We start from the raw sequence: 27,692 nt of genomic DNA on the forward strand, positions 1-27,692 counted from the left end.
ATTCTGATGAAAGCAGACGGGTGAAAAATGCATTTTTCAAGGCCGGAAATACTTATCGTTTGCATATCTGCCGTTTGTTTCAGCGAAGCTATCGAAACCACATCAGGAAAAGGTAGGCTAATCATTGATAAACGCTTTAACATAATTATTTTATTAGAAAACACCCCAAAACTATAGGCCACTACTGGGAAAAGGTATTTGATTCAAGTTGATTATATCTCTCACTAACAACTTTTTTTTTTTTTTAACTGATATCATCCAATGACCAGTTTTCCTCCTGTAAGGCTTCAGGCCTTTAAGTTGTTTTATGTTGAATAAGTCATGTTCATACATGTAAATTGACGACATTTGATAAACCAATCTGTTTTATCCGTTCACCGTTTTTGCTACAGTATCTCAGTGGTTTGTAGGGTGTTTCTACCGAGGTTCCCCGGGAAACGCCAGTAACCAGTCTAAAGTCTTGGATGGTGGAGGCCTCAAACCCGTTGCGTGCTCCCAGGGCTGTCTTGATATTGGGCAGGAGACATAGCAAATTCTGCTTTTATTTCACTAAAGAAATTAAACTGATATTTGATCACAGGGTATAGGCTCAATGTAAAAAAAAAAATGAAAGTATAAAAATGATTTAAAAAAATAGTTTTCACTTTCAGCCGTAGTGGGATATGGGTGCCATTTGACATTAGTCCTTTGACAAAGCCCCTTACCAAAGCTGAATGGTAGGACAAGATCTAGACTGTCATCTTTGTTAAGGAGCTTGAATTTTTCTATGGAGGGAAGACAAAGATAGTGAAACAGCTGTAAGTCAGAATCTGTAAGGCAACACCACCACACATTTCAAAATCAGACCTGTTCCGTGGTGAAATATTTTTATCTTTTGAAATTTTATAACGCTTTAATTAAAAAATTCTACAAAAACATTACAATATCATCATTAAATTATCCCAAAATCTCAGCAAATTGTCTATGCTCCAAATGTCTTTGAACTATTCAACATCTTTCATAAATAGATAAAAAACAAAATCATGACTTACTCTTGCTTTTATAAGGCTTTTGAAGCACAATTCAACTACACAATTTGAGTCATAAAGAATATTGTATCTTCTAGGAACATATATAGCCATCTTTGCTTGTCCTAAAATAAAGTTTAACAACCGTCCTTTCCTTTTCTTTTTTTTACCATATTCAAAGCCAAAAATAAACACAGACATTGTAAACTTCTCATTGACAGAAGACATTTTTTCCCCCCAGTAAAACAAAAAGAGACTTCAGTTGCTCACAATGCATAAAACAATGAAAAATGGTTTCCCTGTCAATACAAAAAGGGCATCCATCTTGCACATTTGGGTTCAAAATTGAAATAAAAGCATTCACTGCAATAATGCCATGTAATACTCGCCACTGCAGATCTCCAGTTTTGTTGGTCAATGGTGACTTGTAAAATGAACCCCAAGAAGGCTTAAAACCAACCTCAACATTTAAATGGTTTCTCCATGGCGTGAAAGAAAGAGAGAGAGAGAGACATTTAAGTGCCTTCAGACAACCAAACCTGTAATTAAATTGTTATATATTTTTGGCCTGACGTAGAAACGTTGTGACTCTGTTGTCGGGGGAAACATGTTCCAGCCGTTATGGGATTGAGGGGCTGGTTGCCAGGAAGTGTCCAGACAGCTCCTCCGGGGAGCTCCACTCGGACGACACTACAGGGTGGGAAGATGTCATTTCAGAGTGTTTTTTATTGTGGCACCCACAACTTTGCACTGCACCGTCTCTGTGGAATTAAGGTCTGACTCGACTCACTGCGCCTGCAGGTGTCGTGGCGCTGTGTGCCCGCCATGTGGTGAGGGGGCGGATGTCTTGGCTGTGTCTGGATCTCAGGGGCCCTACATACGCAATGTCAGCCTGGCTGCACTGACAGACGCAGAGCATGCTGGGATGCCTTTTCTCCTAAAGGTTTCTGGCTACTTGGCGGCTCCACCCACTCAGCCCACTGGTTTGTTAGACTGTAGATCTATCCACCATGTAGCTGGTTTGATAGAAGTAATAAAAAGATAACTGCATATGAGTATTTTTGACAGACATGTTGATCGTTGGTTGTGATTGGACTGTTGTGTGGTTGTCAGGGATACAAGACCTGGGAGGAGTGAACCTCTCTTCTGTGGATGTTCAGTTCTGTGGGAAGAGGAACAAAGGTCAAAGTTCACATAGTGTCAACGTCCGGGAAGATGGCTTCTTCACCTTTTCTTCTGATTGGATGCTAGAAAATCCTGGAACATACCAAATCAGTATGTCAAAAACTACAATTTCAGAAAATATGTTGGAATAGGAAATCTTACGTCTCACATTCCCCCCTCCCTAGCTCTCTCATTTAAAAAATAAATACAATCAACCTTTGAGAGTCTTGTGTTATTCATTCTAGACACTGGCAGCAGAGAACTGAAAATAATTACCACCAAAGGAAATGCTAACTTTAGGAATGACCAGGGTCTTTTTGGGTAGGCAGAGTGAGCAGTAGTGAAGGAGATCTGCCTAGAAGGGACTGGTTCGTAAGTTGGTGTTATTGAGTCTGTGTTTGAGTAATGCAGCGAGGGCCAGTTCATCGAAGCGTTAAGATCACAGCGGTGAATGTTTGTCGCCGGCTTTGAACAGAGGGATGACAGCCACAGCTTTCCAATCTATGGGAAGTTCAGAATTTAGCAGTGAGAAGTTGAAGTTGCATTTATACCTCTGGACCGCTTCGGAATAAAGCTGTCCACATCATCTGTCCACATCATCTGTCCTCGTCCATCTCAGTCTCTCACTCACTCTTTCTCCCTGTTCATTTTCAGATGTCTCCGTCTCCAACCTACTGTCCCAGCTGTCTTCCTCCCTCCATCTCTCTGTCTTGAGTCCCTCTCCAGAAGGGTTAGAGGTCAGCCTGGTCCAGGGGTGGGGAGCCACACCAAGCTGCATTCCCTACCCAGCCCAGGGCCTCCCAACCCAGGCTCTGGGTAAGGCCTACCTGGGTGAAACTCTCACCCTGCTTGCATACGTAAGAGCTGGAGTCATGGTTCAGTTCCACTGGAGCTTCAGTGATGACGAGGAGGAATTGGAGGATGATGAAGAGGAGGGGAAGACTCAGGATGTCAAGACAAACTGCCTTCCAGATTCTGACTGTCTGCGCAGCATTGTGGTGAGAGATGTGTAGTGGATCCCATCTGGGGATTTTCAGGGAGTCCAGGGATTTTCTTTAGGCACTATGATGCGGTATTGTCATGTAGGTCAAAAAACTAAATTCAATGTTTTTTCAGAACCGAACATTTGAAAGGGAGGGAGTTCACATTGTTATGGTCAATGCTTCCAACTTACATGGCTGGACTCAGGAAACCATTCATATCGTGAGTAACTCTGCTGCAATGTCATTAGACCTTATATGTTATAGGATGGAAAGACTTGATAGAGGGCTCAGTTTCTGTTAAGTTTGCTGTTTTACTGACCGCTTGTCTCTCTGCAGGCTGTGGTGAGACGTGTTGCGAGCCGGTTGACCCTGACCTGTCTGTCTGGGTACCACCTAGCTGTGGGTCAGAACATCTCTTTGGGCCTGAATCTCCACACCACGCAGAAACAGAACCTGCTGGTTAACCTCACCCTGACGGACCATGTCCACAGCAGAACCTTCAGCTATGACAATCCTGACACGGAGCGCGATCAAACCCACGGCAAACCGGTGTATCACGACCTCAAGCAGAACCAAACCCACGTTCACGAACTTGACCACCTTGACGACTTTAACCTCCGACTTGAACTCACCCATGGCCACAGCCATTGCCATGGAAATGACAACCACACCCTGTCCGTCCTGTCCAACCACACCCTGTCCCTGTCCGCCAGTCCCCTACATCTCATCTCCAACTACAGCCAGACCAGCTGCCGCCTACATTTCCGCCTGCACTACCACCTCCCCTCCTCTGTGGGGCGCTATGTTCTCACAGCCACGGTCTTCTCCCTGTATGACCCGGCTGTGCCGCTACTCTCCGCCTCCCCCTGCCTGCCTGTGGTGGTGTACGACTGCATACGCACCATCTGGCCGGCCGGTCCGTGGGGCCCTTCGGTTCGGGCGCGGTCGCAGCTGAACCTCACGGTAGACAGCCAGGCTAACCGCGAAGGTTCCAGTGTGCTTTGGACTGTTGCACATGGCTACACCACTGTGTTCAACAGGACCACGGCGGCCTGGTCTGTGACGGTGACTTTCCCGATGGCTGGGAGCTATCTGGTGTCTGTCAAAGCCTTCAATCGAATCAGCTGGGCCGGCTTCCGCACCAACTTACTGGTCCAAGAGCCCGTCGGAGAGCTGGTGTTGAATGTTCCGAGTGTGTTCACGGTCAACCAAACAACCACAGTGTTGTTTGCTGTCACAACGGGGTCCAAAATGACCGTGACTGTGTTAATAAACTCAACTGTGTGGTACCAGAGCCACAATTACACCACAGGCGCCTGGGTGACGGTGAGCTTGGTGTTTGAGCATACCGGTATCTCTGAGATAGTGGTCAGGGCTGAGAACCTGGTCTCATCGGAGAACAGGACCGCAAATGTGTGCATTCAGGAGGCTGGACAGGTGTTTCACACGGCCATGATGGATCTCACTGCACCACCAGTCACAGAAGAGATCCCCACTCTCAGAACCACAGGAAGTGGTGAGGAATGACATCATTGTTACTTACTTTACATAGGCTCAGCCTGCGTTTCTCTGCAGGCCTTGAGATGTTTTCAGATAGCGGTACATCTCAACTGCTGTTACTGAACTGTGTGACATTAGAAAGTTAATGAGTCAGCAGACTTAGATTACTGTGCGACAAAACCTGCATTTCTGTATCATTCTGCCCCTAAACCACAGTCCAATAACCTCTACAAACCCAGATGGAAGGGCCATGAAAGACTTTAGGATCTGAACGTCTTCATCCAAGCTCTTACTCTAAAAGCGCAAAACAAAATGTTCTTGCAAATCTAATTTGACAGTGTTTTTTGTCGTCAAGCTTGCCACCTAGTAAATAACCTGTCCTCTCTAACTTCTACTCCCTCTAAAGGAGCCGTTTCGACATTAGCACTAGTCACCAAGACAGCGGAGTTGCCAGCGGAGAAGCAAACCAGTGACATCCTCTTGGTGTTGGCCACACCTGCCGTGATACGATTGGACGAGTTCATCCAGGCGACGGCAACGGTGGTTAGGGGTGTGGCCTTGGTGTTTGTGTGGCATGTGTCTCTGTCAGGACTAACCATTCATAATCACACAGACAGGTAAGTCCCACCCATACAGAGTCAATATGTATTACCTGAAAACAGTCCCTTTGGATTGATTTGATATTGTTTGCTCTTTTGTCCTTTGGTTTTCTTATTTCTCTCTGTCTCCCTGCTTTCACCCCTCACCCCTCTGTCCCTCCTTTCCATCCCTCCCTGTCTTTGTCTCAGAAACACCAGTCGGAGCTCCCTCTCTTTCCAGGCTGTTACTCCAGGGACGTTCACGGTTACTGTGACAACCCCAAACCCCCTGGGCCATGCCTTTGTCAGCCGACACCTAGAGGTCAGGGCCCGCGGTCCGGTTGGTCGACCTCTGGTCCAGTTCCCGTGTGGGTTGGACCACGCGGTGCTCCACAGGTCAGTGGACGGGGCGTACGCTACCCCTCACCTTGTCTTCAGGGGACACACCTCCTCCGGCGCTGGCCATTTTGCTTTCGACTTCCGAGACGGTTCGCCAGCCTTGTATGTGAACGGCGTCTCTGGTTCTCTGGGAACAACTGCATCTACCCATCACCATTTCACAAAAGGTAATTATGCTTTGAACATTAAAACAAGCAAATTACAAATACTGTATGTCTTATTTTCACCAAAATGTTTTGACATGCTGTTAGAGTTGATATTACACTTTCTAATCTTTAATATTTCATCCCCAGAGGGAGCTTTCCAGATCAGCGTGTGGGCCTTCAATGAGTTCTACAACAGTACCGCTGTAGAGCGTTTGTTCTACGTAGAGAAGGTTCCAGCTGGTTTAGAAATCTCTCCTAATTATAGTGTGGTCCGTAAGAACCAGGAGGTTCTCTTTGTGGCTCTGTTAGATGAGGGGACCAACCCCTCCTACACATGGACCATGGGAGACCAGAACACCTATGTCAATGCCGGTATGAACCAGAACTGGGTCTGATAACAGATTCTCATTCTCACATAGTAGACCAAAGGTGGTATGAAATCGGTCAACCTTCACTTTCAATACTTGACAAAAACTGTTACAAATCAGTTTCGAACCACAGCCTTTTCTGTGAATTGAATTCTGTGTGTGCCTCCAGGTGCGGAGGTGTCCCACCCGTTTATCTCCAGCGGTGTGTTTGAGGTGTGTGTGTTGGCAGAGAACCGGGTTGGCAGCGTAAGCTGCTGTGTCTCCATCTCTGTGCTCCATTCGATGCAACGTACGTGTGACACGTCCCTCATTATAACCAAACATCTATACGATTAGCTGTCAAATGAGTCCATTCAAGAAATAGGACTGTTATTCTCTCTACCAGCTGTGACCGTTCACACGGAGAGGCGGGCATATCCCACAAACACCGACATATCATTCCTGGCCTTGACGGAAGAACCGGACCCTGTGGAATTCACGTGGCACTTCGGAGATTCCCGGCCAGTCCGGACCACTTCCCGCTTCGTCAGGAAGAGATACAACACACCTGACAGGTGGTCCCTCATCAGAACTAGCCTGTTGTTAATGGTAGAGAGGGTATTACTCTGATTCACGCGCTGGAAACGCTGAATGGTTTGTGTGGAAGGATGTCAGCGATACCTCAGGTTCCGCGTCATCCTGGTCCGCCCCTCTCCCTGTCCTTTCAGGTACAGCGTGGTGGTGCTGGCGTCCAACGGGCCGAGCTCCGTCACCTCCCAGGCCCATCCTGTCCTGGTCCAAAGAGCGGTGCATGCTAACCGGCTGCTCCTCCAGCCCTCTGTGCTCCTCAACCATGCCGCCAACTTCACCTGTCGGACCAACGCTGGGACCGACCTGTCCTATGCCTGGAGCTTTGGAGACGGAACATCGAGAACGGGAGGGAGCATGGAACAGCATGTGTTCCACAGGTCAGATGTGATGTGATGTTATGCTCTGTAGCATGACATTGTGTGACGTACTGTAATGTTATGCTGCAAAGCACGATGTGGTGTTATGTTAGGCTACATAGCATAAACCCCCTGAAAAACCATGCCCACCACCCAGAAATAAATATGCCCTTTGATTTCTCTGGCACTGACTTTGCCAGCTAATGTCTTCGATGAAGGAAAGTGTACTTATGTTTTCCAAGGTACTTTAAAGTCGCTCTGGATAATAGCATCTGCTAAATTACTAAAATGTAAAGTAAAATGTACTCTGACAGTGTAATTTTATGCCACATAGAATGACATACTGCGACTTAATGCAATTTTATGCTACATAGCATGCCATACCGTGACATAGTGTAAATGTATGCTACGTAGCATGACATAGTGTGACATAGTTTTATGTTATGCTACGTAGCATGACAGCGTGATTGATCCCAATGCAGGACAGGAGAGTTCACAGTTGAGGTGACCGTCTCTAACCTGGTCAGCTCCGCCTCCCTGACGGCACAGATGTTTGTGGTCGACCGCCCCTGTGAGCCTCCACCTGTTAAAAACATGGGCCCCCTCAAAATACAGGTAGTAGTGCTACTGAGAGTCTTTGATCTATTGGGGAAATGGCTCTGGTTTTTGGGGCGGACGGACACAGAATCCACTACATCGTCTCGCCCCCCCCCAGGTGCGGAGGTACGAGATGGTGCGTCTGGGCGTGACGTACGAAGGTGAGGTCCGGTGCGACGTCTCCCGTGGCCTGGAGTACCGCTGGTCGCTGTACTCCTCTGCAGGCCTGCCGGTACACCTGGGCCCGGTTCACGCAGGCAGACAGAGCATCACCCTGCCCAGCCACTTCCTACACTACGGTGTCTACACAGCGGTGGCCAGGGTGGGTGGAGAAAAACAACCCGGGAAGTCTGTCCATCGCTTCACCTGCGTGTGTCGTCCTGACGTTGTCCGGCGGTTGTGCGCTGTGTGTCCTGTAGGTCCAGGTGGTGGGCCAGGTTGTGTACAGTAACTACAGCGTCCGCGTGGAGGTGGTCCCCAGCCCCCCGGTCAGCGACATCCAGGGGGGGAGCAACGTGTTCATCAGCAGGGGGAACGGCAGCGTGATCACCCTGAACGGGCAGCAGTCCTACGACCCAGACTACCCCATGAACCAGCTCAGGTACCCTCACTAATCAGCAGAATCCGCTGGGTTTTAGCACACCTGTTCTTGGGACGCAGGGTTGGGCACACCCCTCTTGGTATTGTCTTTTTTTTGGGGGGGGGGCCACTTACCACTCCGAGCGTTACTAAGTCCCTTCCCCTTTACAGCTTCAGCTGGACCTGTAAGCCAATCAGTGCCCTCGACAGCTCCTGCTTTGACCAATACGTGCCCACCTTGTTCTCCGCGGTCGTGTTTCCCGTGGGGTTCCTGAAACAGGACTTTGACCAGTTCAGGTTCTCGCTCACCGTCCGGAGTGGAGAACGGACATCCAGCGCTGACACCTTCATCACCATCACCCCTCGCCTGGTCAGGTGGGAAACGCCTACGCTCCTTTACTCAACGTAGGACATGCTAGTGCGGTTGGTAACATGTCTAATGTTTGCTGGGCACCGGTTGGTCCGTTGGCACTGCTGCAGCATGGATTCGAATCCGACCAACTGCTCTTTCAGCTGAAACCTCGGTCCTTTATCTTTACCCGGTGTCTCTATCAGCACATGCACATGTCTGAAACAGAATAGATTGGTCTAAGTGACAATAATGACCTCTGTCTCTCATTGTCCCTTCTCTCTTGCCGTCTCTGCGTCTCCTTTCTAACTCTCTCTCTCTTTTGTCTCTCCCTAGGAAGGTGTCTTTGTATTGGTACCAAGGCCCGGGCGATTCAGTGAACTGGGACCAGTCGTTCTCAGTCAGAGCTGTGTGTGAGAACTGTGGCCCCGTCTCCAGAACCGTCCGCTTCGCCTGGACCCTCTACCTGGTCAAATCCTCCCGTCAGGTGGAGACTGGGGGTAAGAAATGGGGAACCATCCGGACTGTAGGGCAGCCAAGACTTGCGTTTTGTTGTAAAGACCTTAAGATGACCGGGTGGTTGTGTCTTACCCAGTTCAGGAATGTATTAGTGTTAATGTGCAATATGGAGGAGTGGTTATTAATGTGTGTGTGTGTGTGTGTGTAGTTTTTGTAAGTGTGTGCCTATGATGGAGGTGTGTTTCATTGTCTGTGTGTATGTGTGTAAGGGGTAGACACGAGTCTTTGTGGTAAAATATATATATTTTTCCATGCATTATTGGACAGAAGAGTGGTGAAAGACAGAGCCCTGGGCTGTATTCGAACCTGTGCTGCAGTGTTGCATGTGAACAGGATCCCCGGGACACAATGTGCGTTTTAACCCCGGTGCCCTCTGCTTACAGTGCCCTTCTGTCACAGTGTGGATCTGAGTGCTCCCTCCAACATCATTGGTGTTCCTCCGCTAACCCCGCCCCCTTCCCTGACATCCCCACGCCCACGCCGCACCTCTCACGCAAGCAGGGTGACTTCGTCAAACACAGTCGGCGGAACATCAGTCCCGGGCAGCTTGGTGACCCAAAGTCCCAGCGTCTCGGCCAACCACCCCGCAAGGTCCTCCCCGGAGCCCGTCTCCGATCCAGTTGGCTTCGTTTCCAGTGCACCTGAGCCGGGTAAGCAGGTGACAACACTCAAGGAACATATCAGCATCTGCAAGTCATTATTTTCCTTGGATAGGTTACTATATCTCTGAAATACTGCACGTCGGTGTACCAGTATTGGAAGGTGTTCTCTGTTTCAGACGTGGAAGGGTCTGGCCCCTCTGGGCCACCATACTCCATCTCGGACGTGGTTGACCTTGACAATGGCAGCCTTCTTTACTCTGGCATGCCCGGCCGGAGCGACGCCACCGAGGAATACTCTTTGAGTCCTGATTTGCCCCCTGACTATGACCCTGTCCGGGAGAGTGGAGATGCGGAACGACGTTCCAGTAAGACAGATGAAAAGATGATTAACTGTGATGATTAACTGTGTTTTTGGATGGCACAACCCCTTTCGGTTCAGGTGAATAACTGTTTGTGTTGCAGTTGAGGGCTCTTATGCTGGAGAGACCTTTGGTGGTGGATTGTTAGGAACCTTTGTTCCAGGTCAGTTAATTGTGTCCATTACTATTGACGTTAAAAAGGATTCAGCTCCACAGCCAGGAGATACTGAGAAGGAATATATTTAACAAGCTGTTGTGTTGTTTCACCACCCTTGCCAGAAGAGGTGGGACTGGAGGGCAATGAGACACTACTCGGACCAGCAGGTAATCACACAGGCTTGGATAACTTCACTGTTAACGCCTTGTGCAGATTTAGATCCATGCCAATAGTTTTTTGCAGATGTGGATATTCCATTACATTTCAGAACTGTCTATAGACAGTAAACCTTTGTGCGAAAGGTTTCACAGAGTTGTGAATGTACGTCCTACAGACTATGATGATCCCTTCCTGGGAATAGAGGAGGGAGACTCTGGTGTGTCCGGAGGAAGACCAACAGGTAGTTGTGTGTTAACTTTATATTTCTCCATCATGTGTGTGAACATACTGTAGGAAATAGACATACATATGTACTTTTCAGTGTGTGATCTTTGTGTCTCTACATTTACAGTGTGTGTCTAACTTGTGTCTATATTCAAAGTATTTGTTCAAACGTCGTCATAATTTACAGTGTGTGTGTGTGTGTGTGTGTTTGTCCTTCTGTTTGTGTGTCATCAGGTGTGGATGGCGGGAGCTATGGAAGCTCAGGGGGAGACTCTGCTCCTGCTATCCCAGAGTCAGGTGAGGATGAGGAGAGTAACCTCATGGATTCCAGCCCCTCCCTGGTGGTCCTTGATCCCACATTACTGGACCTGCCCAGAGAACTGGTACAACGGGAGCTGTTTGAGTCCTACACGTACACAGGTGAGCATACACCAGCATGTTTTACAGGGAAAGATTGATGAGTGCCCTCTGTTCAATCTCTCGATTCGACTAAATCAGACAAATACATCACGTGCTTTTGTCTCTCCAGGAATCTCGTCGGCTCTCATCATGTTCAAACCCTTCACTCTGAGAGCAGGCAGCAAATACATGTTGGAGGTCACTGCCAGTGAGTGTTACTTTTTGTTTTTTAATAAACCCCCTTACCTGTTGATCACAGTGTGTGTAATTGCTTGCGCTTATGAACTCAGACTCCCATGATGCAGTAGTGGGGCAGACTCAGCTCTTCCTGTCCACTAGCCCAACCCCCCGAGGAATGACCTGTCAGGTGCAGCCGAGCAGCGGCGTTGAGTTACACACACACTTCAGCATCTTCTGCACCTCTGGAAGAGAGGTGACACACACACACGCACACATGCATACACATTGTAACCAACACAAGTAGAACTGTATCTACATAGTAGCTGTTATGGTCAGCGTGCCGTATGTCTTAGGCTGTATGTCAAAGACTGTATGTCTTAGGCTGTATGTCTTAGGCTGTATGTCTTAGCCTGTATGTCTTAGGCTGTATGTCTTAGGCTGTATGTCTTAGGCATGTCGTAGACTGTATGTTGTAGGTGTGTCACTGATGTCACTTTGTTTTTCAGGACCTGCTGTATGAGTTCAGTTTCAGTATTGGACACAGAACTCCTATGATCCTGTACCAGGGAAGAGACTTTCAGTACTATTTCAACCTGCCCTCAGGAGACCCAGATGATGGATATAAAGGTCCTTACCATCTGTTATTACGACATGTCCTCAGAGTGCGTTCAGTGTCCTGTCTTTATTAACACTCTGTCCCTGTGTTCCAGTTACTATCTATACAGAGGTCCGGAACAGGTTTGGAACAGCAACTAGACCGTGTCCTGTGACCGTCACAGTCCTACCAAGCTTCAGCAGGAACTCCTCTCACTGCAACCCAAATACGGAACTGTAAGACTGACTGATTGCCTGAATGAATCACTGACTGCCTGACTGAATCACTGACTGCCTGACTGAATCACTGACTGCCTGACTGAATCACTGACTAATTCATTCATGAATTGGTTGTTTGATTGATTTGAGGCCCTTTGTCTCTCTTCCTCTCTGCCTGCCTTTTGTAGGTTTGAGTCAGGTCTGAGGAACCTGTCTGCTCTGGTCCAGCTGGGAAACACTGGAGAGATCCGTAATTACGTCCACCTCCTGTCCATCGTCCTTAACAGACTCACTCAGGACCCTGTTACCGACACACAGACACACACACACACACGCACCGCTCTCATCCATGTCGTGTGTCAGCTGGACATCAGCGACCAGGTACACACACACACTAAAGAATGAAAGACCTCTCGAGACCCTCAAACACCGGCCTATTCATGTCTTAGAGCTGAGTATTTGTCCCCAGGTGTCCATGATAGATGCCATCAACCTGCTAAAAGACCTGATGCACATCAGCCACCAGGTAGGAAGCCTGCTGGACCAGAAGTGGACCAGAACTGCGGGCCCAGGCTTCAGAGGCAGGGTCACGTAGAAGGTGACGCATTAACAGCGTGTTTGTTGTCGCAGGTTTCCCTGGCCAGTGCCAGAGCGGTGGTGGATCAGGTCCAGTCCATCTCAGACCGGTTCCACCAGCCCAGTGTCCCGGTTGCGTACCTACTGGACAGTTGGACCCTCCATGCTCTGGTCACGTTGCTGTCGTACAGTCTGGAGGCCGCCGCTCCCGCGGACGGCCTCGTACGAGACAAGGCCTCCGTTGATGATGTCATACCGGCGCGGCCTACTGATGACCTCGTACGGGACAAGGCCTCCGTTGATGATGTCACACCGGCGCGGCCTACTGATGACCTCGTACGAGACAAGGCCTCCGTTGATGATGTCACACTGGCCAGACCTACTGATGACCTCGTACGAGACAAGGCCTCCGTTGATGATGTCACACCGGCCAGGCCTACTGATGACCTCGTACGAGACAAGCCCACTGATCATGTCAAATGGGCCACGCCTACTAAGCTTGCCATGCAGCTGACAAGGGATGTTCTTCAGACCACAGCTCAGTTACTCCTGGTGAGATACTACCTCCCTCCTCTCCCTGTCGCTCCATCTCCTTCTCTCCCTGTCGCTCCATCTCCTCCTCTCCCTGTCGCTCCATCTCCTCCTCTCCCTGTCGCTCCATCTCCTCCTCTCCCTGTTTGACCGTCCTCTCTGTTGTAGAAATACGTCCTCTTCAATGAGGCCCGACATTACAACGTGACCACCAGTGTCATGGATCTGCAGATGACTCAGCACAGCCGCGGTCAAACCACAGTCATCCGCTCCGGCTCGGCTACGGTCCACCTGCCTGAGTGCTTGGACCTGGTCCTGTACGGTCAGAAAGGGAGGGAGACCGCGGATCGACCACAGAGTCTGTGTGTCTTTTGCCAACTGACCACGTTCACACACAACCCTTACTTCTGGGCCAAGACGGCTGTTCAGGTACACACACACACACACACACAAACGCATGCGTACATATTTGCCATTGAGATGATGATGATGATGAATGTGTGTGTCTTTCAGTTGACAGGGCCAGTGATTGACCTGACTCTGTACAACTGCAGCACGAGGAGAGAGGTTCCAGTGCGCTCGCTCTCCCAACCAATCAACACTGTATTCCCCAAAACACCTACAAATGTATGCATTTACTTTGTGTTTGTATTGATGGGCATATTGCCTGTGTATGTGTGTGTGATTGTATGTGTGTGTGTCTGTGTGTAATCTTTTATCTCAATTCTTCCCAGCTAAGTTCTGTATACGAGTTCACTCTGCTGCAGAGCCAGGTGAACTACCACAGCTTCAACATTACCCAGCAGGCCTTGCAGGAGGCCATACAGGTCAGCGTGGAGTTCATGTGGCCACCCAACAACACCTTTCCCATCATGCTGCTCTTCCGGTGGGTACATGCCTTTGAGTACGACTTCAAACGATCCGTTTTAGAAGGGAAATAGTTTGACAGTGTGTAGTCATGTTATTGCGTGTTTTCTCAGGATGTTTGAAAAGCCAACTCCCAGCTTGTTTCACATCCAGAGCATCTATCGATGGGACAGAAACACCCACCACATCTCCCTGCCCCCGTCATACCTCAGCGGTTCGTCTCATCTATGTCTCACTCTCCCCCACCTCACTACTATCTCACTCTCCCCCACCTCACTCTCTGTCTCACTCTCCCCCACCTCACTACTATCTCACTCTCCCCCACCTCACTGTCTACCTCACTCTCCCTCACCTCTCTGTCTATCTCACTCTCCCCCACCTCACTCTCTATCTCACTCTCCCTCACCTCTGTCTATCTCACTCTTTAAGAGACCATCCTCTTTCCCTCTCCCCTTTTTATCATTGATCATATCACATTGCCTGCCGTTCCTTGGGTTTTGCTTTTTGTTTTGTCAGAGTGATTAGATGCTATTGCATATCCATTGCTGATGAAGGTGTTTCTGATGTTCTGTCCAGCTGTAGGGACAGGCTACCTGGCTCTACTCAACGCTGACTACAACAAGACCCTTCAACACATGTAACTCAACACCAGGCATAACAATATCCTGCCAGGGTTTTATTCAAATTAAACTACCAAACATATTATATGTTCTTACAGAGGAATACCTCACACAGACCTTCCGTTAGTTGCTCAGGGTTCCATGTCCTTCGTACAGGTACCCGGGCGGACAGGTTAACTACACCTTGAGAGTGGAGACCAGCCAGTGTCTGTCCTGGGACCACCAGCAGGGCTGGATGCATGAAGGATGCACACCTGGTCTGGGACTGACCTCACACTCCGGGGTCAGCTGCAGGTAACGCACGCACACGCGCGCACACACACGCACACGATAATTTGCTCAAACACGCTTTGAGTCCCCCATGTGTCTGTCTTCCAGCTGTAGCCACCTGAGACCGTTGACTGTGGTCCAACAGCAGATCCAGATCGCTCACGAAGACTCTGAGGACCTGATCCAGTTCGTTAGGTCAGTCACACCACGGGACGGCGTCTGTCAGTGATCAGGGGGTTATGGGATGTTTAGTTTCAGTTAGAGGACAGAGTAGGAATGTCAAATGAAGATATTTAGTGTTTTTGTAATTATTTATATCTCTTTTTTTCCCTCATCACCCCCGTCGTCCTGCCTGCCTCCCCCTCCAAGCCTGGTCAGTGATGCGACTGTAGTGTGTGTGTGTGTGGTGTGTGTGTGTTTGTATGCCGTGGGAACGACAATGTGTAAGAGGGCTGACATCATCTCAGAGAAGAACCAGGAGGTCCACTACCTGTCTGACAACTGTTGGTCAGACACACACCTCTACTGTGTCACCATTCATACCGGCCTGCGCTCATCAACCAGCATGTCTGCCCAGGTAGTTATCACCCCTCGCCGCCATGCCTCTCCTCCGCCACCTCTCCTGTGGCATTCTCTGCCCTCTGCGGGTTTCATCGTTTCCTGGAGCTCGGCTGTTAGAGGGTGGCTGTTGCAACACCGAGGTTGTGGGTTCGATTCCCGCAGAGGGCCAGCTCTAAGACATGAAAACGCAGACCGTCGCTACTGTGTGTGGGCAGCCACAACGTGAACGGAAATGTTCACATCATCCTCCTCATCCCAAATGTTTGACGGCAACTCCGGAACCGTAAACCCTCTGTCTGATGTTATTGATCGGGGGTCCAATCTCTAAAAGCCATGCATGTTATGGAAACCAACACTACTGTTGTTTGCTCCTTGGGGTTTAAGGCCGGGTGTCTCTGTAAAGCAGTTTGTGACATAAATAAATTTGATTGATGACTTCTATGACGTTATTGTGGCTGGATAACATGGATAATGATGCACTTGTGATGAAAGATGTGTTTGGTGTTTGGTTTTCTCAAGCTGTGGTTCAGTCTCGATGACAACTGTTCCCTAAGAGCTGTCGCCTCTTTCTTCTTCTTCTCCTCCTTCTCACTGGCTGTCAACTCTGACCTCCACGGCTGACCGTTCAGTAGCTAGTGCTGAATTCTGGGAACACGTCAGTTGTAATAGTTAGTATGTAATAGTCTGTTTTCTGTACAGACAATTATGACGCAGGCACAGACGGCCGTAAAAATACCTCAAAATATTATGTTCCTATCGCTGCACCTTTACTTTTTCCCAAGGACGCCTCCCAGAATTGTGGCATACTTGTTGGTCTTTTGCGTTAGGTATACATTGTCCTGTATGGGGAGGACGGGGCATCACTGACAAGACAACTACATGTCCCAGAATGCCCTCTGTTCAGAAGAAACTCCAGGGACACGTTTATACTAAGGTATGAAACAACATTGACACTTCAGTGCCAGCCTTTACGATGCATAGCTGTCCTTCTCTGTTTAAAAGACAGAGTCACTAAAACTATACAGTTTGTTTGTTTGGCGTCACCCTCAGCCGTCTGCCCGCATGTGACACATTCCTTTCCCAGAAGCCCTATAGACCGAGACACGCCCACTGAATTAGAAACGACAACACTGGTGATGTGAGACACGCCCACTGAATTAGAAACTACAACACTGGTGATGTGAGACACGCCCACTGAAATAGAAATGACAACACTAGTGATGTGAGACACGCCCACTGACAAAGAAACGACAACACTGGTGATGTGAGACATGCCCACTGAAATAAAAATACAACACTGGTGATGTGAGACACGCCCACTGAAATAGAAACTACAACACTGGTGATGTGAGACACGCCCACTGAAATAGAAACGACAACACTGGTGATGTGAGACACGCCCACTGAAATAGAAACGACAACACTGGTGATGTGAGACACGCCCACTGAATTAGAAACGACATCAGTGATGATGTGAGACACGCCCACTGAAAAAGAAACGACAACACTGGTGATGTGAGACACGCCCACTGAAAAAGAAACTACAACACTGGTGAAGTGACAGGATCGATGCTGTGACCTGGCCTGTGTAATGTGTTGATGTTTCTGTAGCTCTGCAGACTGCCTGGGTCCCCTGTGGGGGGTGCGCCTGTGGCATGACAGCACGGGCTCCTCTCCCAGCTGGTACCTCAGACAGGTGGAGGTGTGTGAGGTGAAGGACAATGGGCGGAGCTGGCTGTTCCTAGGCCGGTGCTGGTTGGCTGTTGATGAGGGTGATGGGCGGGTGGAGAGGAGACTCAGGGTCCGCCAACAGGGGCCAGGGTTCACTGAGGTAATGAACGCACATGCTGGCACGCGCACACACACGCACTCTCATGACGCCACGATGTTCTGATGTGTTGTTACGCTGTGTGTGTGTAGCTGCTGTGTCTGAAGCTGTCGGAGTACATGTCTGATTTCCACCTGTGGCTATCTGTGTACGGTGGCCCAGCCCCCAGTGCGTTCACACGCACGCAGCGCCTCAGTGTGTGTGTGCTGCTGTGTCTGGGCTACATGTGTGTCAACGTGCTTATCCTATCAGGCTTCGAGGACAAGGTGAGTCAGCTTGTCGATCTATCAATCAATATATCAGTTGGTTATTCTGACACTGCCAGTTACACTGCCAGTTACCCTTCGTGTCGTTCCAGCGCACCTCAGAGCTTGGCCTCGTCGACGTCTCTGTCGTTTCCCTGACGACAGGGCTTCTCAGCGCTCTGACTGTGTTGCCTATAGCGACTGCGGTATCCCTCCTGTTCCGTCAGCGTAAGGTCGGAGTAAAAAGGTCAGCGGTCAAACAAGAAACGGTCAGACTGCAGGGCATCTACTCGCTAGAGGGTAGGCTACACACACACACACACACACACGTTGGCGATATTGAGTATGGGTGAAGGTGTGGACATTGATCTTTACCTCTCTCCACTCAGTGGATTCCCTGACGGTGAGTGACTCCTGGAACAATCTGCAACGGTGGGCACAGGAGGCCTGGGGGCCGAAATACGAGGTGACACACACTTCCTGTTCTTACACACACTTGAGAAATACTCTTTACACTCTGTTGGCTCGCTTATGTCATATTCGGTTTCGCGGGTCTATGCCTGTCTCGGTTCCAGGCCTCGTCTCTCTGTAGTCAGGATCAGCTAAACCAGGACAACGACTACTCAGAAGGCAGATCCAGTGGTTGTGGAGAGGAGGGGGTCAGCCGTAACAGCTCGGTGGCCAGGCCAGCAGGCGCCACTGTCCCGGAAGATATGAATGTTTGCCAGGAGAGGGTTCATAACCTCCGGGATAACAGCTCCAAACTGCCAGGCAACATCCAGACCAGCGGAGAGTTAGGGGGGAGAGTCAGTCATCTAACCCGCTGGTGTCACCCCCTAGCCTGGGTACTGTGTCTGGTTCTGGGCCTTCCTTCTCTGGTGGTGACTGTTGTCTTTGGGATCAGGTTAGTGCATGTCAGAGTAGATATCATCCCCTACATTATAGAAATCAAGTTAATCTCTAGAAACACATGGTACCAATTGTTTATCAGGGTGTGTTTTTGGTGTGTGTATGTGTGTTAGGTTCAGCAGCACTAAAACCCTACTGTGGATCCATTCCCTGTTCATCTCCTTGATCTCCTGTGTCTTCCTCCTTCAGCCAGCCATGGTAAACCAAACCTAACAAAACGCAATCCAAACCTTACAGAAATCACAAGATGAAAGGGATATTTCTCCAAAATTACACTTTACCTTATCCTGTAAGCCGTCTATGGACAAGATTGGACAGCACCCCATGCTTTGAATGAGCTTTCCTGGCTCGAACGTTTCATCATTTGTGGCATCCGTCCCATCCCATAGTGATAGTACTGATGTTAATGCGTCATGTTCAATTCATCCAGAAACATCTAAAATCCATTGTAATGATCAAATCCAGCAAGTCACAAACATTCATCTAACTTACTTTGTTGGAATTGGTCTGTTCGGTTTTCCTTACTAGATTCTTGCTGGGGCCATGGTGGTCTCCTTCTGGCATAGGAAGAGTCTGGACATTGCCAGTGTCTTTGGAGTGACTAGGTTTCAGGCAAAGGTTCTGAAACTGTGGAACCAAAATGGCTCTGGTGTCCCTGAGGACTTTCAGCTTAGCCCTCATCAGCCTCAACAGAGATGCCCGTACTTCGACAGGGTAATAACAATCAGTGATTGATAAGATTATATTTAGCAAACTCCCATGAATATCACTGGAAGAATAAACCTTTTCAGAATAGCATGGCTTCCAAAGTCTCTATATTTATTCTCTATAATACCAATCACTCGAAGAAAGGAGTTCTTTAAAATAAGCTTACTGGAACGTGCCCAAATGTTAAAATAATTGTACAAAACCAACTTAAACATGCTGGATGATTAACAGGTTCTGAAGGCTCGTCAGAGGGCTCGGTACCTACGCCTGATTGGTCCACCTACTCCTGGGGAACTGAGGAGAACAGCAGGGAGAAGGATGAGAGAAACACTCATCCACAAAACACTCAGGTGTGTGTGTGTGTGTGTGTGTGTGTGTGCGATCGCCCGCGAGTGTGTGTACCCGTTTGTGTCTGACCCACTGTGTTCCCTCCATAGAGAGATGGCAGTGTGTGTTTTAATGCTGTTCCTCCTCCTGTGCATGACCTATGGGAGCTTCCCTGCAGATCATTGTCGCCTCACCCGCACCATCCAAACCCAGTTCACCAGGTAGCGGCGGGAAGGGACACAATCGCTCGTGTGTAACTTTTTCTTGCGGTAAGCATACCCATAAGCATCGATTCTCATGATCAAAATGAACATTTTGTTTAACTGCAGGAGCCCTTCTAACCCGTTCCTGTCCGTCCAAACACACGAGGAGTTTTGGAACTGGACACTGTTGAGTCTAGTGGATAGTCTGCCCTGGCGCCCCTGGAATAATAACACACAAGAAACTGGGAAGGTGGGCATTGGTTTGTGTGTGTGTGTCAGCTTCATGTTTGAATATACATTTAATTTGCTGATTCAAATAAAGCATCTAAAATGTTTCTCAATATTTTTAATTTCTCCTTATGACAGGCAGATGCCAGCCAGGGAACATTTATTCTGACAGGAGAGCCCATCTTGTGGAAAATCGATTCCTCCAAGTTATTCACGTGCCAGGTAAACCTTGGGAGAAATAACACATCTGTCAATATGCCTGACTTGAAACATACAGCCATTGGTATAGAAGGGGGATTTACATTTTTCAAATTATTTACATCTTTTTTAAAATTATTATAAATGTAATTATTGTTATTTTATCCTTAGTAAAAGTGCAGGTGCTCTTGTCCACCAGGAGAAGGCGTTATGGTGAACGTGAAAAATAAGTGAAGCCATAGTGAACTTGAGAAACTTGTAGTTTAGTTTTTACTGTCTGTCCGCAGTATGTATTCCACATGTATTTTAGCTGTGAGTGATCTAACTGGCTCAACAACCTCAGCTGCTTTCCATTTTTTTTACACTAGAAAAGTTTATTGTTTTGTGGGTCTTTGGTAGCTATCCTAAACCCATACTTGACCTCTGACCTACCCTCAGGTGCCTTCTGCCATGGCTAACCTTTTCCCAGAATGCCTCACAGTAAACACCCCTGGAGTCTCTGACGGCCATAATCTCTGCAGTCGACTACGGAGTTACACTGGCAACAAGATCGCGGTCCGGTTGAGCCTTACACGGTCAGACCACAACACACAAGCCCTCAATAACGTTATCACAGCTACTACAGTCAGACCACTTTACCATCCCTCAATACCATTATCACAGCTACTACAGTAAGACCACATCACCATCCATCAATACCATCATCACAGCTACCACAGTCAGACAAGAACAAAACCACTAAATACCATCATCACAGCTGGCACAGTCAGGCCACAACACACCCTTCAATACTGTTATCACAGCCACCACAGTCAGACCACAACACAACCCCTCAATACTGTTATCACAGCCACCACAGTCAGACCACAACACAACCCTCAACACCGTTATCACAGCTACCACAGTCAGACCAGAACACAACCACTAAATACCATCATCACAGCTATCATTTGCAAAGCAACCCCACCACTCAGCAACATCATCACTGATGAACTACCATGAGTCTACTACAACCGAAACCGCTTTGCTGATGTCGTCCTGTCCTATCCACTCTAGGTCAGAGTGTGTGTCCAGATTAGAGTTCCTGAGGTCCACTGGTTGGCTGGGCAGGCGGACGATAGCCACGGCAACCCACTTTACTCTCTACAGCCCCTCCAGCAACCAGCTGGCCAGCGTGACCCTGCTGGCTGAGAGGTCACTTGGCGGAGCTTTGCATACCTCCGTCCATGTGGAGTCAGCCAGGCTTTATCACACCCCCACGGCCTGGTTCTACTTCAGTATGGTCAGCCAGGTAGCGCCTCGACAACACACCTGCCTTTTGTGTCCCCCCAAACCTAAAAAACTATATACTTTTAGCACCTTCCCTCGGCTTACCTCTGGTCAGAGTCCACCACCTCAGGCTTCTGTATGAGCTACCAGTTGAGGAGACAAGAAATTCTCAGATATAAAAACAATGATAGCTGAAGGTCAGTATGTACTGTGGCTTTGAGCTGTGGCCTGTCCATGCATCAAATTGCATTATTTGACCGTGGGTCCAAAGTAGTGCGCTGTGTGGCCCAGTCGGTAGACAGGGTTCTGGGTTTCAAGGTGTACCAGTGAGGAATTGTAGGCACTCACTACTTAAGTCACTCTGGGTACAAATGAATGTGGAATGTTAGACACAATGTGAGCTCTCATGAGCTTGTCGGGGCCTTCTAGTTTGAATTCTGCGCTAACTGTAATCTCTCATCTCCAGCACCTCTTCCTCCTCGTCTCTCTGATCCAGCTCATCCTTCATATCTGTTCTGCCAGGGAGAAAGACATGCTGGGGTACTGCAGAGACCCTAGGTCCTGGCTGCAGGTTAGAGATCAACTGGCTTCCCCTCCTCTTTTCATTCTCTCCGAACCTGGGGCTGCTCACTGCGGTTCTCCGACTTTTCTTTGAATTGTTAGAAGCAATCAAGCAAGCCTCTTCACAATCAGATTCAAGCAAACCACGATCTGAACTTTGTACCCTTTATCTCGGCATGAAATGTCTCTGTGTGTTTATAAGAAACAGGTCAGTTACCTGTTCAGGCCCTTCTCCCTCTGTCTCTTTCCAGGTCGCTATTCTCCTTTTAGTCCTGGTGTATTTTGTTTACCAAGTCAACCGCTCCATTCTGTCTCTGGAGGTCATTGACCTACTGCAAAGACAAGGCTTCAGAGCGCACATCGACCTCAGCCTACTGTTTACCTGTGAACTGGTAAGACTGAGGGAGAGTGTGTGTGTGTGTGTGTGTGTGGATTATGATGATGTTGATGATGTGTCTTCTATCTCTAGCACACCCGGACACTGTGTGGGGTACTGCTCCTCCTCCTGGCCGTCCAGAGTGTGTGTTTGATGGGGGTTAACAGAGCCACGACCGCCTCACTGACTCTCCTTAAACTCACCTTCTCCAGACTCATCTGGCCTATGGTAAACAACTGACAGACACAGACACCTTCTCCAGACAAGTCTGGCCTGTGGTAAACAACTGACAGACACAGCCACCTTCTCCAGACTCGTCTGGCCTGTGGTAAACAACTGACAGACACAGCCACCTTCTCCAGACGAGTCTGGCCTGTGGTAAACAACTGACAGACACAGCCACCTTCCTTCACGCACACTCACTCTATCCACTCCATCCACTTGCACTACAATAACCATGCGTTAGAACATGTGGTTGAAATTCACCACCTTTCCCCACTGTCTGCGAGGTGTGTCCTGATGTTGGTATTGCTCTAACTACTCCATTTCCCAGCTGTCAGGAGCCGTCCTGTTGTTGGCTCTGTGCATTATGGGAAATGTACTAGTACTCAGGGGGCCTTGGGAAGTCAGCACCCTGGCCCGCTCTCCCCCCACCAGCCTGTCCCTCAGTAGGGACACACCAGGCTCCCGGGCCCCAACCCTGTCCTCTCAGCCCCACAAGCTCCACACCTCCTACAGCCAGTCTCCTCTCTGTCTAGCCCTCATGGTGGCCTGGACAACACTGGTATGCACTCAACCTTCAAACCACTTCTTCAAATGCTGTTGCTATGCCTTTGTGTTTGATCAAACCCTTGACATGAATCAGCTAGTTTTGTGCCAGAGTCTGTGACAGCAGTCTCAGCACCTACTGCCTCACATGCCCCCGTTTGATTTGAACCCCGGTTTGGCTGACTGCTGTTCCCTCTCTGTATCCCTTGACAAACGTGTCTCCAGAGCCTCTGCCTCCGGTTACTATTGTGAATATTACAAAATACAAAAATTTATATATGAAATTAACAGGTTTCCTAATTACCTCTAGAGCCAACCTTTCTTGAGTACAGTGTACGTAACACTCAACTTTATTTCAGCTGTTTCTAATCGAAACTCTGGCAAGCTATTCCAATGTGTCTGTTGTAAACCTCTTGCTCTCTAGGTGATTGGAGTCGTCTCTTCATTGGTGGGGGTTGCTAAGCGAGCTGGTCAGAGGAGGAGCCAACTGACTCTCTCTGACTTGGTTGGCTACATCAGGGACTGGGCGGCTGTTTCAATTGGTCGGCGCAAACTGAGAAGGACAGATGTCTACACCGATAGCAAAGTAAGTTAACTTTTACTTTAATGCTAATATCGCAAAGATTGTTTTAAGTAGAGAGTAGAGCGGGAACATTTGTGGGTTTACTAGTGGGTTAACTAGTTGATTGATGTATGTCTTTGTCCCCAGACTTTTTATCTGCAGGAGTTTGAGAGCCTGTTGGATGAGCTGCTGTTCAGACTGAACTCCTTGTCTAACAATCAGCAAAACACCCTGCCTCCTAAAGACATCTTCAACAGGGTGCACAGTCCTTTCCTGTGTCCTACCCTGAGTCCTTCCAGCCTGGCCTCCCAGGTGAGAGTGCCTAGGTATTACCTACACATCTACAGTCTGAATCACCCCACCTGTCTATTATATATATACATATAATAGACAGGTATATATATATTATAGACAGGTATATATATATATATATATATGTGTATATACTCACCTAAAGGATTATAAGGAACACCATACTAATACTGTGTTTGACCCCCTTTCGCCTTCAGAACTGCCTTAATTCTACGTGGCATTGATTCAACAAGGTGCTGAAACCATTCTTTAGAAATGTTGGCCCATATTGATAGGATAGCATCTTGCAGTTGATGGAGATTTGTGGGATGCACATCCAGGGCACGAAGCTCCCGTTCCACCACATCCCAAAGATGCTCTATTGGGTTGAGATCTGGTGACTGTGGGGGCAATTTCAGTACAGTGAACTCTTTGTCATGTTCAAGAAACCAATTTGAAATGATTCGAGCTTTGTGACATGGTGCATTATCCTGCTGGAAGTAGCCATCAGAGGATGGGTACATGGTGGTCATAAAGGGATGGACATGGTCAGAAACAATGTTCAGGAAGGCCGTGGCATTTAAACGATGCCCAATTGGCACTAAGGGGCCTAAAGTGTGCCAAGAAAACATCCCCCACACCATTACACCACCAGCCTGCACAGTGGTAACAAGGCATGATGGATCCATGTTCTCATTCTGTTTACGCCAAATTCTGACTCTACCATCTGAATGTCTCAACAGAAATCGAGACTCATCAGACCAGGCAACATTCTTCCAGTCTTCAACTGTCCAATTTTGGTGAGCTCGTGCAAATTAGAGCCTCTTTTTCCTATTTGTAGTGGAGATGAGTGGTACCCGGTGAGGTCTTCTGCTGTTGTAGCCCATCCGCCTCAAGGTTGTGTGTGTTGTGGCTTCACAAATGCTTTGCTGCATACCTCGGTTGTAACGAGTGGTTATTTCAGTCAAAGTTGCTCTTCTATTAGCTTGAATCAGTCGGCCCATTCTCCTCTGACCTCTAGCATCAACAAGGCATTTTCACCCACAGGACTGCCGCATACTGGATGTTTTTCCCTTTTCACACCATTTTTTGTAAACCCTAGAAATGGTTGTGCGTGAAAATCCCAGTAACTGAGCAGATTGTGAAATACTCAGACCGGCCCGTCTGGCACCAACAACCATGCCACGCTCAAAATTGCTTAACTCACCTTTCTTTCCCATTCTGACATTCAGTTTGGAGTTCAGGAGATTGTCTTGACCAGGACCACACCCCTAAATGCATTGAAGCAACTGCCATGTGATTGGTTGATTAGATAATTGCATTAATGAGAAATTGAACAGGTGTTCCTAATAATCCTTTAGGTGAGTGTATAGATAGATATATAGATATATAGATATAGATATATATAGATATATATTTAGTATTTTATGTCTTATTGGACAATAAAGTGGTAAAAGTGCCTGAAAGAGCAGTGGGTCAGATTCAAACCCACCCTGCAGCAGTACAGGCGCACAGGAGACAGTGTCTTAAACCACAGGACCATTGTAGCACCAAATAATCTATTTGATTTAGGCCTAATCAGTGATTACCCAAATATTTGACCTTAAGTATCCGGACAGGCCTGAGTTTGCTATATACATTGATGTGTGTAGCCAAATGTATATAGCGAATACAAGTCCAGACATTCATTGCGGAGGGCCAGCATTGCTGAGGGCCAGCATGTGGATTTTTGGATTGACCTGTACTGGCCACTTGTCTTCCGTCTGTCAGAAGATCATTTCTGGAGCACCGTGTTGGGAGGGGTAGGCAATTATCAACGCTAACCACAGACCTAAACCCTTAAGGTTTAAATTTCGTTGGTCTGATTCGACATATTTTTGTGTTCTTTAGGTGTGTGGATCACGACAGTAGCCAAATCCCCATATTCTAAAGCTGAAACACAGCTGTTTCAAGTATCCCCAATGTGAGCTAAAATAGAGAGGTCCCAAGAGGAAGTTGTCCCAGTGTAACGTCTGCTCCGGGTGGCACAGCAGCTCCCCTTCCTCTCCGGCGCTCCGCCTCACCCCACCCGATTACAATCACTGTTTAGTTGCGTTTAGATTCTGTTGTTCGCCCACGGGACCTCACGGATTATTGTTTGTCTGTTAGCTACCATGCTGGTGTGCTCGTTTTTAAACCCCAAAAAGAAACGAACTAACGTGAAACATTTGAATCGTTCGTTTTGTTTCTTTTTCCTTTTTGCCTCTCTTTTACGCATTCATTCTACTCGCACCGTCACAACCAGTCCATGATTCTGGCGTAGTTTTATGTGTGTGTGTTTGTGTTGTAGCGGTCTGGTGTCAGCGAGATAGCACAAGTTACTGAAGAGACGCTTCTCAGTTACCACCCTGATGTGAGAAACCTCCCACTGACACTCACTACAACAGGTAAATGGCAAATATCTTTCAAATAAAACCCAGCATAAGCCTATACTCTTAAAATATAAGGTTATTGGAGTATCCTTTACTTTGAAACTGTGGGGAACGCCTTTAAGTTTTTAACCGCTGAAAATTATATCCCCAAATGTTCTTTAAATTGTACTTAGATGTAGTCATGAGATACTCACTTGACCTGAGTGGATTTTGTTTCCATCCCAGGTTGGAGCTTGACTTAAAAACCCTCCAGAATCGTCATCAGAGAGGCCAAGGAAGACCGACTCCAGCACCGGCCAGGGCACTTTTAGGTGGGGTTGGGACGTATCGCAGTCCCCTGTGTGCTGAGACACCCAGGAGGACACCAAGAGAACACTCATCGTTCCCCTCAGAGCTCCACCTCCAGAACTCGACCTCCTTAGATGGGCCATGGTGCCTCTCCTCCCCAAACTTGGAGTACCCGGCTTCTGCTCAGAAAGGGAAAAACCCACCTCAGACCCATAGACTACCCGACTGGATGGATAGTCAGCTTGTCAAAACTGTGAGCGGTCACTGGACCACTGTGGTTCAGTCGGGTGGAGAGATCTACAAACGGCCCATGCACAGCCAAAAAGCTGGGTCGGAGAAGCTCAACCCAGGACAGAAGCATGTATCTGGGGTGATGGCTGGCTGTGGAGGGCCACACACAGCTGTGGTTGAGGTCATGGTCCATAGAATCCCAGAGACTGAAACAGAGGAGGGGGAGGAAATCCTAGGAACAGTCAGACAGTACTGGGGCTGACACTGTGAATGTATTCATTCACCACTGTAAGCCGCTCTGGTTGAGTGCGTTGGCTAAGTGTTAAATGTTATGTTTAGGTCCATGAATCAGAGAAGGATCTAATAAAGAAGTTGCATCTTTAAATGTGTGGAGTAGGGTTGCACATTTCCTTTCAATACATTCCCTGGTTTTGCATAAATCCTGATTGCTGCTTTCCAGATTCCATGCTCGTTCCTCCTGATTCCAGAAATCCTTCAACCGGAATTTGGGTAAAATCTGTGAATTAATTACAAGGTCCCTAACATTTGCAACCTTGTGTGAAGTCAGACATGCTTAATTATGTATTCACTAGGCTGTGTCATTATGCATAATAAAAACAACATAAACAACGACAAGAGTACATTATTCATTTTTTATGTGTTGTAAATTATCAGGTGATAAGTGAGGACTGAGGGGAACATACATTTCTGTTAAAAAGAATGGACAACAGGGTTTGCCATATTACATACTAAAATTAGACGAACTAGCACGTTTGCAAGACAGAAACATTTTCAATATCTTGTGGATATCAAAAGTCCACTGAAAACATTTGTTTGACTTTTCTTTGTAGAAAT

The 27,692-nt window shown here is 48.0% G+C and overlaps 2 protein-coding genes across 2 annotated transcripts; both read left to right on the forward strand.

Moving 5' to 3' along the window:
- Positions 1-41: 41 nt before the first annotated feature.
- Positions 42-6,090, forward strand: LOC114829908. Its single transcript, XM_034289480.1, has 10 exons — positions 42-112; positions 1,585-1,704; positions 1,809-1,990; positions 2,121-2,282; positions 2,826-3,169; positions 3,288-3,374; positions 3,491-4,670; positions 5,061-5,271; positions 5,443-5,628; positions 6,087-6,090. Exons 3-10 carry the CDS (start codon positions 1,933-1,935, stop codon positions 6,088-6,090), a joined length of 2,232 nt encoding a protein of 743 aa, XP_034145371.1. The 5' UTR covers positions 42-112; positions 1,585-1,704; positions 1,809-1,932.
- LOC105022066 (polycystic kidney disease 1 like 1) lies at positions 6,064-27,462 on the forward strand. Its single transcript, XM_020041698.2, has 52 exons — positions 6,064-6,149; positions 6,315-6,434; positions 6,531-6,699; positions 6,853-7,092; positions 7,554-7,686; positions 7,787-7,990; positions 8,088-8,269; positions 8,419-8,622; positions 8,933-9,096; positions 9,499-9,765; positions 9,894-10,082; positions 10,180-10,239; positions 10,359-10,400; positions 10,568-10,633; positions 10,852-11,037; positions 11,147-11,224; positions 11,307-11,449; positions 11,703-11,823; positions 11,907-12,027; positions 12,198-12,390; positions 12,479-12,535; positions 12,640-13,137; positions 13,285-13,545; positions 13,630-13,743; positions 13,851-14,002; positions 14,097-14,197; positions 14,560-14,620; positions 14,760-14,897; positions 14,982-15,068; positions 15,243-15,450; positions 16,262-16,368; positions 17,046-17,265; positions 17,355-17,528; positions 17,621-17,807; positions 17,897-17,973; positions 18,083-18,411; positions 18,530-18,614; positions 18,945-19,130; positions 19,356-19,474; positions 19,562-19,672; positions 19,781-19,904; positions 20,021-20,104; positions 20,519-20,655; positions 21,137-21,371; positions 21,816-21,920; positions 22,162-22,302; positions 22,380-22,514; positions 22,840-23,070; positions 23,479-23,640; positions 23,764-23,928; positions 26,237-26,333; positions 26,544-27,462. The coding sequence occupies exons 1-52, from the start codon at positions 6,119-6,121 to the stop codon at positions 26,558-26,560; spliced, it is 7,818 nt and encodes a 2,605-aa protein (XP_019897257.2). The 5' UTR covers positions 6,064-6,118; the 3' UTR covers positions 26,561-27,462.
- The last annotated feature ends 230 nt before the right edge of the window (positions 27,463-27,692 follow it).

Source organism: Esox lucius, chromosome 21 (assembly GCF_011004845.1).
Source record: "Esox lucius isolate fEsoLuc1 chromosome 21, fEsoLuc1.pri, whole genome shotgun sequence".
Lineage (NCBI taxonomy): Eukaryota > Metazoa > Chordata > Actinopteri > Esociformes > Esocidae > Esox > Esox lucius.